Consider the following 16,505-nt stretch of genomic DNA (forward strand, 5'->3'; position numbering starts at 1 on the left):
TGGGAGTGTTTGATGGGGACAGTGTAGAGGGAGCTTTACTCTGTATCTAACCCCGTGCTGTACCTGCCCTGGGAGTGTTTGATGGGGACAGTGTAGAGGGAGCTTCACTCTGCATCGAACCCCGTGCTGTACCTGTCCTGGGAGTGTTTGATGGGGACAGTGAAGAGGGAGCTTTACTCTGTATCTAACCCCGTGCTGTACCTGTCCTGGGAGTGTTTGATGTGGACATTGCTGAGGGAGCTTTACTCTGTATCTAACCCCGTGCTGTACCTTCCCTGGGAGTGTTTGATAGGGACAGTGTAGAGGGAGCTTTACTCTGTATCTAACCCCGTGCTGTACCTTCCTTGGGAGTGTTTGATAGGGACAGTGTAGAGGGAGCTTTACTCTGTATCTAACCCCGTGCTGTACCTGTCCTGGGAGTGTTTGATGGGGACAGTGTAGAGGGAGCTTTACTCTGTATCTAACCCCGTGCTGTACCTGTCCTGGGAGTGTTTGGTGGGGACAGTGTAGCGGGAGCTTTACTCTGTATCTAACCCCGTGCTGTACCTGTCCTGGGAGAGTTTGATGGGGACAGTGTAGAGGGAGCTTTACTCTGTATCTAACCCCGTGCTGTACCTGTCCTGGGAGTGTTTGATGGGGACAGTGTAGAGGGAGATTCACTCTGTATCTATCCCCGTGCTGTACCTGTCCTGGGAGTGTTTGATGGGGACAGTGTAGAGGGAGCTTTACTCTGTATCTAACCCCGTGCTGTACCTGTCCTGGGAGTGTTTGATGGGGACAGTGTAGCGGGAGCTTTACTCTGTATCTAACCCCGTGCTGTACCTGTCCTGGGAGTGTTTGATGGGGACAGTGTAGAGGGAGCTTTACTCTGTATCTAACCCCGTGCTGTACCTGTCCTGGGAGTGTTTGATGGGGACAGTGTAGAGGGAGCTTCACTCTGTATCTAACCCCGTGCTGTACCTGTCCTGGGAGTGTTTGATGGGGACAGTGTAGAGGGAGCTTTACTCTGTATCTAACCCCGTGCTGTACCTGTCCTGGGAGTGTTTGATGGGGACAGTGTAGAGGGAGCTTTACTCTGTATCTAACCCCGCTGTACCTGTCCTGGGATTGTTTGATGGGGACATTGTAGAGGGTGCTTTACTCTGTATCTAACCCCGTGCTGTACCTGTCCTGGGAGTGTTTGATGGGGACAGTGTAGAGGGAGCTTTACTCTGTATCTAACCCCGTGCTGTACCTGTCCTGGGAGTGTTTGATGGGGACAGTGTAGAGGGAGCTTTAATCTGTATCTAACCCCGTGCTGTACCTGTCCTGGGAGTGTTTGATGGGGACAGTGTAGAGGGAGCTTTACTCTGTATCTAACACCGTGCTGTACCTGTCCTGGGAGTGTTTGATGGGGACAGTGTAGAGGGAGCTTTAATCTGTATCTAACCCCGTGCTGTACCTGTCCTGGGAGTGTTTGATGGGGACAGTGTAGAGGGAGCTTTACTCTGTATCTAACCCCGTGCTGTACCTGTCCTGGGAGTGTTTGATGGGGACAGTGTAGGGGGAACTTTACTCTGTATCTAACCCCGCGCTGTACCTGTCCTGGGAGTGTTTGATGGGGACAGTGCAGAGGGAGCTTTACTCTGTATCTAACCCCGTGCTGTACCTGTCCTGTGAGTGTTTGATGGGGACAGTGTAGAGGGAGCTTTACTCTGTATCTAACCCCATGCTGTACCTGTCCTGGGAGTGTTTGATGGAGACAGTGTAGAGGGAGCTTTACTCTGTATCTAACCCTGTGCTGTACCTGTCCTGGGAGGGTTTGATGGGGGCAGTGTAGAGGGAGCTTTACTCTGTATCTAACCCCGTGCTGTGCCTGTCCAGGGAGTGTTTGATGGGGACAGTGTAGAGGGAGCCTTACTCTGTATCTAACCCCATGCTGTACCTGTCCTGGGAGTGTTTGATGGAGACAGTGTAGAGGGAGCTTTACTCTGTATCTAACCCCGTGCTGTACCTGTCCTGGGAGTGTTTGATGGGGACAATGTAGAGTGAGCTTTACTCTGTATCTAACCCCGTGCTGTACTTGTCCTGGGAGTGTTTGATGGGGACAGTGTAGAGGGAGCTTTACTCTGTATCTGACCCCGTGCTGTACCTGTCCTGGGAGTGTTTGATGGGGACAGTGTAGAGGGAGCTTTACTCTGTATCTAACCCCGTGCTGTACCTGTCCTGGGAGTGTTTGATGGGGACAGTATAGAGGGAACTTTACTCTGTATCTAACCCCGTGCTGTACCTGTCCTGGGAGTGTTTGATGGGGACAGTGTAGAGGGAGCTTTACTCTGTATCTAACCCCGTGCTGCACCTGTCCTGGGAGTGTTTGATGGGGACAGTGTAGAGGGAGCTTTACTCTGTATCTAACCCCGTGCTGTACCTGTCCTGGGAGTGTTTGATGGGGACAGTGTAGAGGGAGCTTTACTCTGTATCTAACCCCGTGCTGTACCTGTCCTGGGAGTGTTTGATGGGGACAGTGTAGAGGGAGCTTTACTCTGTATCTAACCCCGTGCTGTACCTGTCCTGGGAGTGTTTGATGGGGACAGTGCAGAGGGAGCTTTACTCTGTATCTAACCCCGTGCTGTACCTGTCCTGGGAGTGTTTGATGGGGACAGTGTAGAGGGAGCTTTACTCTGTATCTAACCCCGTGCTGTACCTGTCCTGGGATTGTTTGATGGGGACAGTGTAGAGGGAGCTTTACTCTGTATCTGACCCCGTGCTGTACCTGTCCTGGGAGTGTTTGATGGGGACAGTGTAGAGGGAGCTTTACTCTGTATCTAACCCCGTGCTGTGCCTGTCCAGGGAGTGTTTGATGGGGACAGTGTAGAGGGAGCTTTACTCTGTATCTAACCCCGTGCTGTACCTGTCCTGGGAGTGTTTGATGGGCACAGTGTAGAGGGAGCTTTACTCTGTATCTAACCCCATGCTGTACCTGTCCTGGGAGTGTTTGATGGGGACAGTGTAGAGGTAACATTACTCTGTATCTAACCCCGTGCTGTACCTGTCCTGCGAGTGTTTGATGGGGACAGTGTAGAGGGAGCTTTACTCTGTATCTAACCCCGTGCTGTACCTGTCCTGGGAGTGTTTGATGGGAACAGTGTAGAGGGAGCTTTACTCTGTATCTAACCCCGTGCTGTACCTGTCCTGGGAGTGTTTGATGGGGACAGTGTAGAGAGAGCTTTACTCTGTATCTAACCCCGTGCTGTACCTGTCCTGGGAGTGTTTGATGGGGACAGTGTAGAGGGAGCTTTACTCTGTATCTAACCCCGTGCTGTACCTGTCCTGGGAGTGTTTGATGGGGACAGTGTAGAGGGAGCTTTACTCTGTATCTAACCCCGTGCTGTACCTGTCCTGGGAGTGTTTGATGGGGACAGTGTAGAGGGAGCTTTACTCTGTATCTAACCCCGTGCTGTACCTGTCCTGGGAGTGTTTGATGGGGACAGTGTAGCGGGAGCTTTACTCTGTATCTAACCCCGTGCTGTACCTGTCCTGGGAGTGTTTGATGGAGACAGTGTAGAGGGAGCTTTACTCTGTATCTAACCCCGTGCTGTACCTGTCCTGGGAGTGTTTGATGGGGACAGTGTAGAGGGAGCTTTACTCTGCATCTAACCCCGTGCTGTACCTGTCCTGGGAGTGTTTGATGGGGACAGTGTAGAGGGAGCTTTACTCTGTATCTAACCCCGTGCTGTACCTGTCCTGGGAGTGTTTGATGGGGACAGTGTAGAGGGAGCTTTACTCTGTATCTAACCCCGTGCTGTACCTGTCCTGGGAGTGTTTGATGGGGACAGTGTAGAGGGAGCTTTACTCTGTATCTAACCCCGTGCTGTACCTGTCCTGGGATTGTTTGATGGGGACAGTGTAGAGGGAGCTTTACTCTGTATCTAACCCCGTGCTGTCCCTGTCCTGGGAGTGTTTGATGGGGACAGTGTAGAGAGAGCTTTACTCTGTATCTAACCCCGTGCTGTACCTGTCCTGGGTGTGTGTGATGGGGACAGTGTAGAGGAAGCTTTACTCTGTAGCTAACTCAGTACTGTACCTGTCTTGGGAGTGTTTGTTGGGGACAGTGTAGAGGGAGCTTTACTCTGTATTTAACCCCGTGCTGTACCTGTCCTGGGAGTGTGTGATGGGGACAGTGTAGAGGAAGCTTTACTCTGTATCTAACCCCGTGCTGTACCTGTCCAGGGAGTGTTTGTTGGGGACAGTGTAGAGGGAGCTTTACTCTGTATCTAACCCCGTGCTGTACCTGTCCTGGGTGTGTGTGATGGGGACAGTGTAGAGGAAGCTTTACTCTGTATCGAACCCAGTACTGTACCTGTCCTGGGAGTGTTTGATGGGGAGAGTGTAGAGGGAGGTTTACTCTGTATCTAACCCCGTGCTGTCCCTGTCCTGGGAGTGTTTGATGGGGACAGTGTAGAGGGAGCTTTACTCTGTGTCTAACCCCGTGCTGTACCTGTCCTGGGAGTGTTTGATGGGGACAGAGTAGAGGGATTTACATTTAGCCATGATGCATCGGCCCTGGCTTTGGAGTAAATATGATGATATTTTATTATTTGTCAATAATTAATATGACTTTCGACTCTTGTTGTACAGGACGGAGAGTTGTGTCGGAAATACAGAATCTCAACGATGGATTTCCAGTGTTTTGTGAGTTGAAAGGTGCGAGGATTGTGAATGAGTTTAATAACTCGCAGTGGGACAAATATCGCGTCGCACTGTCAGAGGGTCAGTACTGGGGGAGTGCCGCACTGTCAGAGGGTCAGTACTGAGGGAGTGCTGCAGTCAGAGGGTCAGTACTGAGGGAGTGCCGCACTGTCAGTGGGTCAGTACTGAGGGAGTGCCGCACTGTCAGAGGGACAGTACTGAGGGAGTGCTGCACTGTCAGAGGGTCAGTACTGAGGGAGTGCTGCACTGTCAGAGGGTCAGTACTGAGGGAGTGCTGCACTGTCAGAGGGTCAGTACTGAGGGAGTGCCGCACTGTCAGAGGGTCAGTACTGAGGGAGCCCCGCACTGTCAGAGGGTCAGTACTGAGGAAGTGCCGCACTGTCAGAGGGACAGTACTGAGGGAGTGCCGCACTGTCAGAGGGTCAGTACTGAGGGAGTGCTGCACTGTCAGAGGGTCAGTACTGAGTGAGTGCCGCACTGTCAGAGGGTCAGTACTGAGGGAGTGCCGCACAGTCAGAGGGTCAGTACTGAGGGAGTGCCGCACTGTCAGAGGGTCAGTACTGAGGGAATGCCGCACTGTCAGAGGGTCAGTACTGAGGGAGTGCCGCACTGTCAGATGGTCAGTACTGAGGGAGCACCGCACTGTCAGAGGGTCAGTACTGAGGGAGTGCCGCACTGTCAGAGGGTCAGTACTGAGGGAGTACCGCACTGTCAGATGGTCAGTACTGAGGGAGCACCGCACTGTCAGAGGCTCAGTACTGAGGGAGCGCCGCACTGTCAGAGGGTCAGTACTGAGGGAGTGCTGCACTGTCAGAGGGTCAGTACTGAGGGAGTGCCGCACTGTCAGAGGGTCAGTACTGAGGGAGAGCCGCACTGTCAGAGGGTCAGTACTGAGGGAGTGCCGCACTGTCAGAGGGTCAGTACTGAGGGAGTGCCGCACTGTCAGAGGGTCAGTACTGAGGGAGTGCCGCACTGTCAGAGGGTCAGTACTGAGAGAGTGCTGCACTGTCAGAGGGTCAGTACTGAGGGAGTGTCGCACTGTCAGAGGGTCAGTACTGAGGGAATGCTGCACTGTCAGAGGGTCAGTACTGAGGGAGTGCTGCACTGTCAGAGCGTCAGTACTGAGGGAGTGCTGCACTGTCAGAGGGTCAGTACTGAGGGAGTGCCACACTGTCAGGGGGTCAGTACTGAGGGAGTGCCACACTGTCAGAGGGTCAGTACTGAGGGAGTGCCGCACTGTCAGAGGATCAGTACTGAGTGAGTGCTGCACTGTCAGAGGGTCAGTACTGAGGGAGTGCCGCACTGTCTGAGGGTCTGTACGAAGGGAGTGCTGCTCTGTCAGAGGGTCAGTACTGAGGGAGTGCCGCACTGTCAGAGGGTCAGTACTGAGGGAGTGCTGCACTGTCAGAGGGTCAGTACTGAGGGAGTGCTTCATGTCCGTGTCTATGGTACCCTGCGACCCAGCGAGTGGCCAGTCTCTGTGGTGCCCTCTCCCCTCAGTGAGAGATCATCTCCCGCGGGAGCGTTATCCTCCGAATGAGTTGTCTGCTGTGTCCCAGGGACCGGCTGGGGAGAGATGCGGGGGGCGGGGGGTGATGGGATAAGGAGGGGAGCTCTCGTGAGGGGTGCGCCTGTGACTCTGCGTGTCTTTGACATTTCTGTAGCTTGCCGCGAGGAGCTGAAGCAATGGGTGCGAGAGCGGACGGAGAGCTTTGACCAACTCAAAGTGCCGTGGGGGACGAGGCAGAGGAGGACCATCAAACTGGAGGATCGGTACACCGAGCTGGCCGTGGTCGCTGCGCACCGACTGGGAAGGAACTGCGACAACGAGATGATGGAGACCGCCAGCGTCCACGACAGCCTGGCCTCCCGGGCCGCCGAGAGGCAGGAGGCCTCCCAGCCGATGGGAATGGACCACCTGTTCCGCAAGTCCTACCGCCCCCCACGCCCGTCGCCGCCAGTGTTGGTGGTCGTGGTGTGTGGCGTCCCCGGGATTGGCAAGACCACCATGGTGCAGCGGCTCCTTCACGGCTGGGCGGCCGGGAAGATGTATCGGCAATTCACCTTCGTCTTCCATTTCCAGTTCCGGGAGTTGAACCTCCTGGAGGGGGGCACCTGCCTGGTGGACATCATCGCCAACAGACATCCGTTCCTGGCACCCAAAGTGGGAACGATCCTCCAGCGCCCGGACCAGATCCTCTTCGTCTTCGATGGGCTGGACGAGAGCAAGGAGCCGTTGAACTTCGAGCAGGCCTGCGAAGACCCCTGTGAGGACCTCCCCGTCTCCACCATCGTCGCCAGTCTGGTGGGCCAGAAACTTCTGAAGGGCTGCTCGGTCCTGGTGACCAGCCGGCCCCTCGCCCTGGCGACGCTGGAATCCGGCCAGGTCCACAGGTTCACCGAGATCCTGGGGTTCTTCCCCGAGCAGCGGCGCTGCTATTTCGAGAAGTTCTACGGTCAGACGGCGGAGGGCCAGAGGGTCTACAACCACGTGAGAGGCCACGGGACGCTGTACACCCTCTGCTTCAACCCGTCCTACTGCTGGATCCTCTGCTCGGCCCTGGAGGGCTGTTTTGACCAGCGCAAGCGAGGGGGGAAGGGCCGCCCGCCCCCCAGGACCATCACCCAGCTCTTTTCCCTCTTTCTGGCCAACCTCCTGACCAATCACGCCCGCTACGCCGCCCACAAGACCCGGTCCATGCTCAGAATCAGCAAGATGGCATTTACAGGGGTCAGGGCGCGTCACCTGGTCTTCTACCAGAAGGACCTGAAGGACCATCGGCTGGAGTCCTCCCAGTTCCTCTCAGGCTTCCTCATGGAGTTCATGGAGAGGGATCTCGGCTCGTCAAGGCTGGCCTTCAGTTTCCTCCACCTCACCATCCAGGAGTATCTGGCTGCTCTGTACTTTGTCCTTGGAAGCAAAGTGGAGGAGCTCAAGGAGGTGCTGGGGCAAGTCGTCCTCTGCGAAGATGGCCGCTACGAGATCTTCTCCCGCTTCCTGTCGGGCCTGTCCAAGCCAGCCAACTCGGCCGCCCTGGAGAAGAGCCTGCGGGAGCTGCCCAGGAAGCCCTGCTGCGTCATCCTGGACTGGCTCACCAAGAGGACGCGGGAGGCCGCGAAGCGCGGGGACAAGCAGGGCCTCCTGCAGGCCCTGCACTGCCTCTTCGAAGCCCAGCAAGAGAAGCTGGTCCGGGACACGCTGGGCCCCGGCGCCGCCATCGACCTCTCGGCCCATCACCTCAACCCCGTCGACTGCTCGGCTGTGGCCTACGCCCTCGGGAGCATGGACACGGTCGAACGTTTCGACGCCAGCTCTTCCATCGCCCAACGCGAGGGACTTGACCATCTGATGCCTCACCTGAACAAATGCAAGGAGATCGGGTAATGGCAGAATGATATCAGGAGACCATTTGGCCGATTCCGTCCATGCCATCTCCATTGAAGGAACATTCAGATTAAGACTCTTGTCTTAACTGCACACTCTTAAAATTAATGCAAAATCCCAACATATTATGGTCACTCTTTCCTAAAAGTTCATTACAACAAAGTTATCCATGAGCTCTTTCTAATTACACAATATTACATCAAAAACCCTCTAATCCCCTAACTCTCCCATTGAAGGTCACCCTCTAATCCTGTAACTCTCCCATTGAAGATCATCCTCTAATCCCCTAACTCTCCCATTGAAGATCACCCTCTAATCCTGTAACTCCCCCATTGAAGATCACCCACTAATCCCCTAACTCTCCCATTGAAGATCACCCTCTAATCCTGTAACTCTCCCATTGAAGATCACCCTCTAATCCTGTAACTCTCCCATTGAAGATCACCCTCTAATCCCCTAACTCTCCCATTGAAGATCGCCCTCTAATCCCCTAACTCTCCCATTGAAGATCATCCTCTAATCCTGTAACTCTCCCATTGAAGATCACCCTCTAATCCTGTAACTCTCCCATTGAAGATCACTCTCTAATCTCCTAACTCTCCCATTGAAGATCATCCTCTAATCCCCTAACTCTCCCATTGAAGATCACCCTCTAATCCTGTATCTCTCCCATTGAAGATCACCCTCCAATCCCCTAACTCTCCCATTGAAGATCACCCTCTGAACCCCTAACTCTCCCATTGAAGATTACCCTCTAATCCCCTAACTCTCCCATTGAAGATCACCCTCTAATCCCCTAACTCCACCATTGAAGATTACCCTCTAATCCCCTAACTCTCCCATTGAAGATCACCCTCTAATCCCCTAACTCTCCCATTGAAGATCACCCTCTAATCCCCTAACTCTCCCATTGAAGATTACCCTCTAATCCCCTAACTCTCCCATTGAAGATCACCCTCTAATCCCCTAACTCCACCATTGAAGATTACCCTCTAATCCCCTAACTCTCCCATTGAAGATCACCCTCTAATCCCCTAACTCTCCCATTGAAGATCACCCTCTAATCCTGTAACTCTCCCATTGAACATCAACCTCTAATCCCCTAACTCTCCCATTGAAGATCACCCTCTAATCCCCTAACTCTCCCAATAAAGATCACCCTCTAATCCTGTAACTCTCCCATTGAAGATCCCCCTCTAATCCTGTAACTCCCCCATTGAAGATCACCCTCTAATCCCCTGACTCTCCCATTGAAGGTCACCCTCTAATCCCCTAACTCTCCCATTGAAGATCACCCTCTAATCCTGTAACTCTCCCATTGAAGATCAACCCTCTAATCCTGTAACTCCACCATTGAAGATCACCCTATAATCCCCTAACACTCCCATTGAAGATCACCCTCTAATCCTGTAACTCTCCCATTGAAGATCACCCTCTAAGCCCCTAACTCTCCCATTGAAGATCACCCTCTAATCCCCTAACTCTCCCATTGAAGATCACCCTCTAATCCTGTAACTCTCCCATTGAAGATCACCCTCTAATCCCCTAACTCTCCCACTGAAGATCACCCTCTAATCCCCTAACTCTCCCATTGAAGATCACCCTCTAATACCCTAACTCTCCCACTGAAGATCACCCTCTAATCCCCTAACTCTCCCATTGAAGATCACCCTCTAATCCCCTAACTCCCCCATTGAAGATCACCCTCTAATCCCCTAACTCTCCCATTGAAGATCACCCTCTAATCCCCTAACTCTCCAATTGAAGATCACCCTCTAATCCTGAAACTCTCCCATTGAAGATCACACTCTAATCCCCTGACTCTCCCATTGAAGATCGCCCTCTAATCCTGTAACTCTCCCATTGAAGAACACCCTCTAATCCCCTACCTCTACCATTGAAGATCACCCTCTAATCCCCTAACCCTCCCATTGAAGATCACCCACTAATCCCCTAACTCTCCCATTGAAGATCACCCTCTAATCCTGTAAATCTCCCATTGAATATCACCCACTAATCCTGTAACTCACGCAGTGAAGATCATCCTCTAATCCCCTAACTATCCCATTGAATATCACCCACTAATCCTGTAACTCTCCCAGTGAAGATCACCCTCTAATACTGTAACTCTCCCATTGAAGATCACCCTCTAATCCCCTAACTCTCCCATTGAATATCACCCTCTAATCCCCTAACTCTCCCATTGAAGATCACCCTCTAATCCCCTAACTCACCCATTGAAGATCACCCTCTAATCCCCTAACTCACCCATTGAAGATCACCCTCTAATCCTGCAACTCTCCCATTGAAGATCACCCTCTAATCCCCTAACTCTCCCATTGAAGATCACCCTCTAATCCTGTAACTCTCCCATTGAAGATCACCCTCTAATCCTGTAACTGTCCCATTGAAGATCACCCTCTAATCCTATAACTCTCCCATTGAATATCACCCTCTAATCCCCTAACTCACCCATTGAAGATCACCCTCTAATACCCTGACTCTCCCATTGAAGATCACCCTCTAATCCTATAACTCTCCCATTGAATATCACCCATTAATCCTGTAACTCTCCCAGTGAAGATCACCCTCTAATCCTGTAACTCTCCCAGTGAAGATCACCCTCTAATCCTGTAACTCTCCCATTGAAGATCACCCTCTAATCCTGGAACTCTCCCATTGAATATCACCCATTAATCCTGTAACTCTCCCATTGAAGATCACCCTCTAATCCTGTAACTCTGCCATTGAAGATCACCCTCTAATCCCCTAACTCTCCCATTGAAGATCACCCTCTAATCCCCTAACTCACCCATTGAAGATCACCGTCTAATCCCCTAACTCTCCCATTGAAGATCACCCTCTAATCCCCTAACTCTCCCATTGAAGATCACCCTCTAATCCCCTAACTCTCCCATTGAAGACCACCCTCTAATCCCCTGACTCTCCCATTGAATATCACCCATTAATCCTGTAACTCTCCCAGTGAAGATCACCCTCTAATACTGTAACTCTCCCATTGAAGATCACCCTCTAATCCCCTAACTCTCCCATTGAATATCACCCATTAATCCTGTAACTCTCCCAGTGAAGATCACCCTCTAATACTGTAACCCTCCCATTGAAGATCACCCTCTAATCCCCTAACTCTCCCATTGAAGATCACCCTCTAATCCAAAACTCTCCCAGTGAAGATCACCCTCTAATCCTGTAACTCTCCCATTGAATATCACCCATTAATCCTGTAACTATCCCATTGAAGATCACCCTCTAATCCTGTAACTCTCCCATTGAAGATCACCCTCTAATCCCCTAACTCTCCCATTGAAGATCACCCTCTAATCCTGTAACTCTCCCATTGAAGATCACCCTCTAATCCTGTAACTATCCCATTGAAGATCACCCTCTAATCCCCTACCTCTCCCATTGAAGATCACCCTCTAATCCCCTAACTCCCCCATTGAAGATCACCCTCTAATCCCCTAACTGACCCATTGAAGATCACCGTCTTATCCCCTAACTCTCCCATTGAAGATCACCCTCTAATCCCCTAACTCTCCCATTGAAGATCACCCTCTAATCCTGTAACTCTCCCATTGAAGATCACCCTCTAATCCCCTAACTCTCCCATTGAAGATCACCCACTAATCCCCTAACTCTCCCATTGAAGACCACCCTCTAATCCCCTAACTCTCCCATTGAAGATCACCCACTAATCCCCTAACTCTCCCATTGAAGATCACCCACTAATCCCCTAACTCTCCCATTGAAGATCACCCACTAATCCCCTAACTCTCCCATTGAAGATCATCCTCTAATCCTGTAACTCTCCCATTGAAGATCACCCTCTAATCCCCTAACTCTCCCATTGAAGATCACCCTCTAATCCTGTAACTCTCCCATTGAAGATCACCCTCTAATCCCCTAACTCTCCCATTGAAGATCACCCTCTAATCCCCTAACTCTCCCATTGAAGATCACCCTCTAATCCCCTGACTCTCCCATTGAATATCACCCATTAATCCTGTAACTCTCCCAGTGAAGATCACCCTCTAATACTGTAACTCTCCCATTGTAGATCACCCTCTAATCCTGTAACTCTCCCATTGAAGATCACCCTCTAATCCCCTAACTCTCCCATTGAAGATCACACTCTAATCCTGTAACTCTCCCATTGAAGATCCCCCTCTAATCCTGTAACTCCCCCATTGAAGATCACCCTCTAATCCCCTAACACTCCCATTGAAGATCACCCTCTAATCCTGTAACTCCCCAATTGAAGATCACCCTCTAATCCCCTAACTCTCCCATTGAAGATCACCCTCTAATTCCCTAACTCTCCCATTGAAGATCCCCCTCTAATCCTGTAACTCCCCCATTGAACATCACCCTCTAATCCCCTAACACTCCCATTGAAGATCACCCTCTAATCCCCTAACTCTCCCATTGAAGATCACCCTCTAATCCTGTAACTCTCCCATTGAAGATCACACTCTAATTCCCTAACTCTCCCATTGAAGATCACCCTCTAATCCCCTAACTCTCCCATTGAAGATCACCCTCTAATCCCCTAACTCTCCCATTGAAGATCACCCTCTAATCCTGTAACTCTCCCATTGAAGATCACCCTCTAATCCCCTAACTCTCCGACTGAAGATCACACTCTAATCCTGTAACTCTCCCATTGAAGATCACACACTAATCCCCTGACTCTCCCATTGAAGATCGCCCTCTAATCCTGTAACTCTCCCATTGAAGATGACCCTCTAATCCCCTACCTCTCCCATTGAAGATCACCCTCTAATCCCCTAACTCTCCCATTGAAGATCACCCTCTAATCCCCTAACTCCCCCATTGAAGATTACCCTCTAATCCCCAAACTCTCCCATTGCAGTCACCCTCTAATCCCATAACTCTCCCATTGAAGATCTCCCTCTAATCCCATAACTCTCCCATTGAACATCACCCTCTAATCTAGTAACTCTCCCATTGAAGATCACCCTCTAATCCCCTAACTCTCCCATTGAAGATCACCCACTAATCCCCTAACTCTGCCATTGAAGATCACCCTCTAATCCCCTAACTCTCCCATTGAAGATCACCCTCTAATCCTGTAACTCTCCCATTGAAGATCACACTCTAATCCCCTAACTCTCCCATTGAAGATCACCCTCTAATCCCCTAACTCTCCCATTGAAGATCACCCTCTAATCCCCTAACTCTCCCATTGAAGATCACCCTCTAATCCTGTAACTCTCCCATTGAAGATCACCCTCTAATCCCCTAACTCTCCCACTGAAGATCACACTCTAATCCTGTAACTCTCCCATTGAAGATCACACTCTAATCCCCTGACTCTCCCATTGAAGATCGCCCTCTAATCCTGTAACTCTCCCATTGAAGATGACCCTCTAATCCCCTACCTCTCCCATTGAAGATCACCCTCTAATCCCCTAACTCTCCCATTGAAGATCACCCTCTAATCCCCTAACTCCCCCATTGAAGATTACCCTCTAATCCCCAAACTCTCCCATTGCAGTCACCCTCTAATCCCATAACTCTCCCATTGAAGATCTCCCTCTAATCCCATAACTCTCCCATTGAACATCACCCTCTAATCTAGTAACTCTCCCATTGAAGATCACCCTCTAATCCCCTAACTCTCCCATTGAAGATCACCCACTAATCCCCTAACTCTGCCATTGAAGATCACCCTCTAATCCCCTAACTCTCCCATTGAAGATCACCCTCTAATCTCCTAACTCTGCCATTGAAGATCACCCTCTAATCCCCGCACTCTCCTATTGAAGATCACCCTCTAATCCCTACCTCTCCCATTGAAGATCACCCTCTAATCCCCTAACTCTCCCATTGAAGATCACCCTCTGATCCTGAAACTCTCCCATTGAAGATCACCCTCTAATCCCCTAACTCTCCCATTGAAGATCACCCTCTAATCCTGTAACACTCCCATTGAAGATCATCCTCTAATCCTGTAACTCTCCCATTGAAGATCACCCTCTAATCCTGTAACTCTCCCACTGTAGATCACCCTCTGAACCCCTAACTCTCCCATTGAACATCGCCCTCTAATCCTGTAACACTCCCATTGAAGATCATCCTCTAATCCTGTAACTCTCCCATTGAAGATCACCCTCTAATCCTGTAACTCTCCCACTGTAGATCACCCTCTGAACCCCTAACTCTCCCATTGAACATCGCCCTCTAATCCTGTAACACTCCCATTGAAGATCATCCTCTAATCCTGTAACTCGCCCATTGAAGATCACCCTCTAAACCCCTAACTCTCCCATTGAAGATTACCCTCTAATACCCTAACTCTCACATTGAATATCACCCTCTAATACCCTAACTCTCCCATTGAAGATCACCCTCTAATCCCGTAACTCTACCATTGAAGATCACCCTCTAATCCCCTAACTCTCCCATTGAAGATCACCCTCTAATCCCCTAACTCTCCCATTGAAGATCACCCTCTAAACCCCTAACTCTCCCATTGAACATCACCCTCTAATCCCGTAACTCTACCATTGAATATCACTCTCTAATCCCGTAAATCTCCAATTGAAGATCACCCTCTAATCCCCTACCTCTCCCATTGAAGATCACCCAATCTCCTAACTCCCCCATTGAAGATCACCCAATCCCCTAACTCCACCATTGAAGATCACCCAATCCCCTAACTCTTCCATTGAAGATCACCCTCGAATCCTGTAACTCTCCCATTGAATATCACCCTCTAATCCCGTAACTCCCCCATTGAAGATCACCCTCTAATCCTGTAACTCTCCCATTGAAGATCACCCTCTAATCCCCTAACTCTCCCAATAAAGATCACCCTCTAATCCTGTAACTCTCCCATTGAAGATCCCCCTCTAATCCTGTAACTCCCCCATTGAAGATCACCCTCTAATCCCCTAACTCAGCCATTGAAGATCACCCTCTAATCCCCTAACTCTCCCATTGAAGATCACCCTCTAATCCTGTAATTCTCCTATTGAAGACCACCCTCTAATCCTGTAACTCTCCCATTGAAGATCACCCTCTAATCCTGTAACTCTCCCATTGAAGATCACCCTCTAATCCCCTAACTCTCCCATTGAAGATCACCCTCTAATCCCCTAACTCTCCCATTGAAGATCACCCTCTAATCCTGTAACTCTCCCATTGAAGATCACCCTCTAATCCCCTAACTCTCCCATTGAAGACCACCCTCTAATCCCCTAACTCTCACATTGAAGATCACCCTCTAATCCTGTAACTCTCCCATTGAAGATCACCCTCTAATCCTGTAACTGTCCCATTGAATATCACCCTCTAATCCCCGAACTCTCCCATCGAAGATCACCCTCTAATCCTGTAACTCTCCCATTGAAGATCACCCTCTAATCCTGTAACTCTCCCATTGAAGATCGCCCTCTAATTCTGTAACTCCCCCATTGAAAATCACCCTCTAATCCCCTAACTCTCCCATTGAAGATCACCCTCTAATCCCCTAACTCTCCCATTGACGATCACCCTCTAATCCCCTAACTCGCCCATTGAAGATCACCCTCTAATCCCCTAACTCTCCCATTGAAGATCACCCTCTAATCCTGTAACCCTCCCATTGAAATTACCCTCTAATCCCCAAACTCTCCCATTGAAGATCACCCTCTAATCCCCGAACTCTCCCATTGAAGATCGCCCTCTAATCCTGTAACTCTCCCATTTTAGATCACCCTCTAATCCACTAACTCTCCCATTGAAGATTACCCTCTAATCCCCAAACTCTCCCATTGAAGATCACGCTCTAATCCCCTAACTCTCCCATTGAAGATCACCCTCTAATCCCCGAACTCTCCCATCGAAGATCGCCCTCTAATTCTGTAACTCCCCCATTGAAGATCACCCTCTAATCCCCTAACTCTCCCATTGAAGATCACCCTCTAATCCCCTAACTCTCCCATTGAAGATCACCCTCTAATCCACTAACTCTCCCATTGAAGATTACCCTCTAATCCCCTACCTCTCCCATTGAAGATCACCCTCTAATCCCCTTACTCTCCCATTGAAGATCACCCTCTAATCCTGTAACTCCCCCATTGAAGGTCACCCTCTAATCCCCTAACTCTCCCATTGAAGATCACCCTCTAATCCCCTAACTCTCCCATTGAAGATTACCCTCTAATCCCCAAACTCTCCCATTGCAGTCACCCTCTAATCCCATAACTCTCCCATTGAAGATCTCCCTATAATCCCCTAACTCTCCCATTGAAGATCACCCTCTAATCCCCTAACTCTCCCATTGAACATCACCCTCTAATCTAGTAACTCTCCCATTGAAGATCACCCACTAATCCCCTTACTCTCCCATTGAAGATCACCCTCTAATCCTGTAACTCCCCCATTGAAGGTCACCCTCTAATCC

At 50.4% G+C, this 16,505-nt stretch overlaps 1 protein-coding gene across 1 annotated transcript in view; it reads left to right on the forward strand.

Moving 5' to 3' along the window:
- LOC140399649 (NACHT, LRR and PYD domains-containing protein 12-like) overlaps positions 1 to 16,505 on the forward strand; it is a 186,412-nt gene that overhangs the window by 48,252 nt on the left and 121,655 nt on the right. The window contains exons 6-7 of the mRNA XM_072489191.1: positions 4,618 to 4,683; positions 6,354 to 8,070. Coding sequence (XP_072345292.1) covers positions 4,618 to 4,683; positions 6,354 to 8,070 — 1,783 coding nt within the window. The remainder of the gene's footprint in view (positions 1 to 4,617; positions 4,684 to 6,353; positions 8,071 to 16,505) is intronic.

Source organism: Scyliorhinus torazame, chromosome 23 (assembly GCF_047496885.1).
Source record: "Scyliorhinus torazame isolate Kashiwa2021f chromosome 23, sScyTor2.1, whole genome shotgun sequence".
Taxonomy (NCBI): domain Eukaryota; kingdom Metazoa; phylum Chordata; class Chondrichthyes; order Carcharhiniformes; family Scyliorhinidae; genus Scyliorhinus; species Scyliorhinus torazame.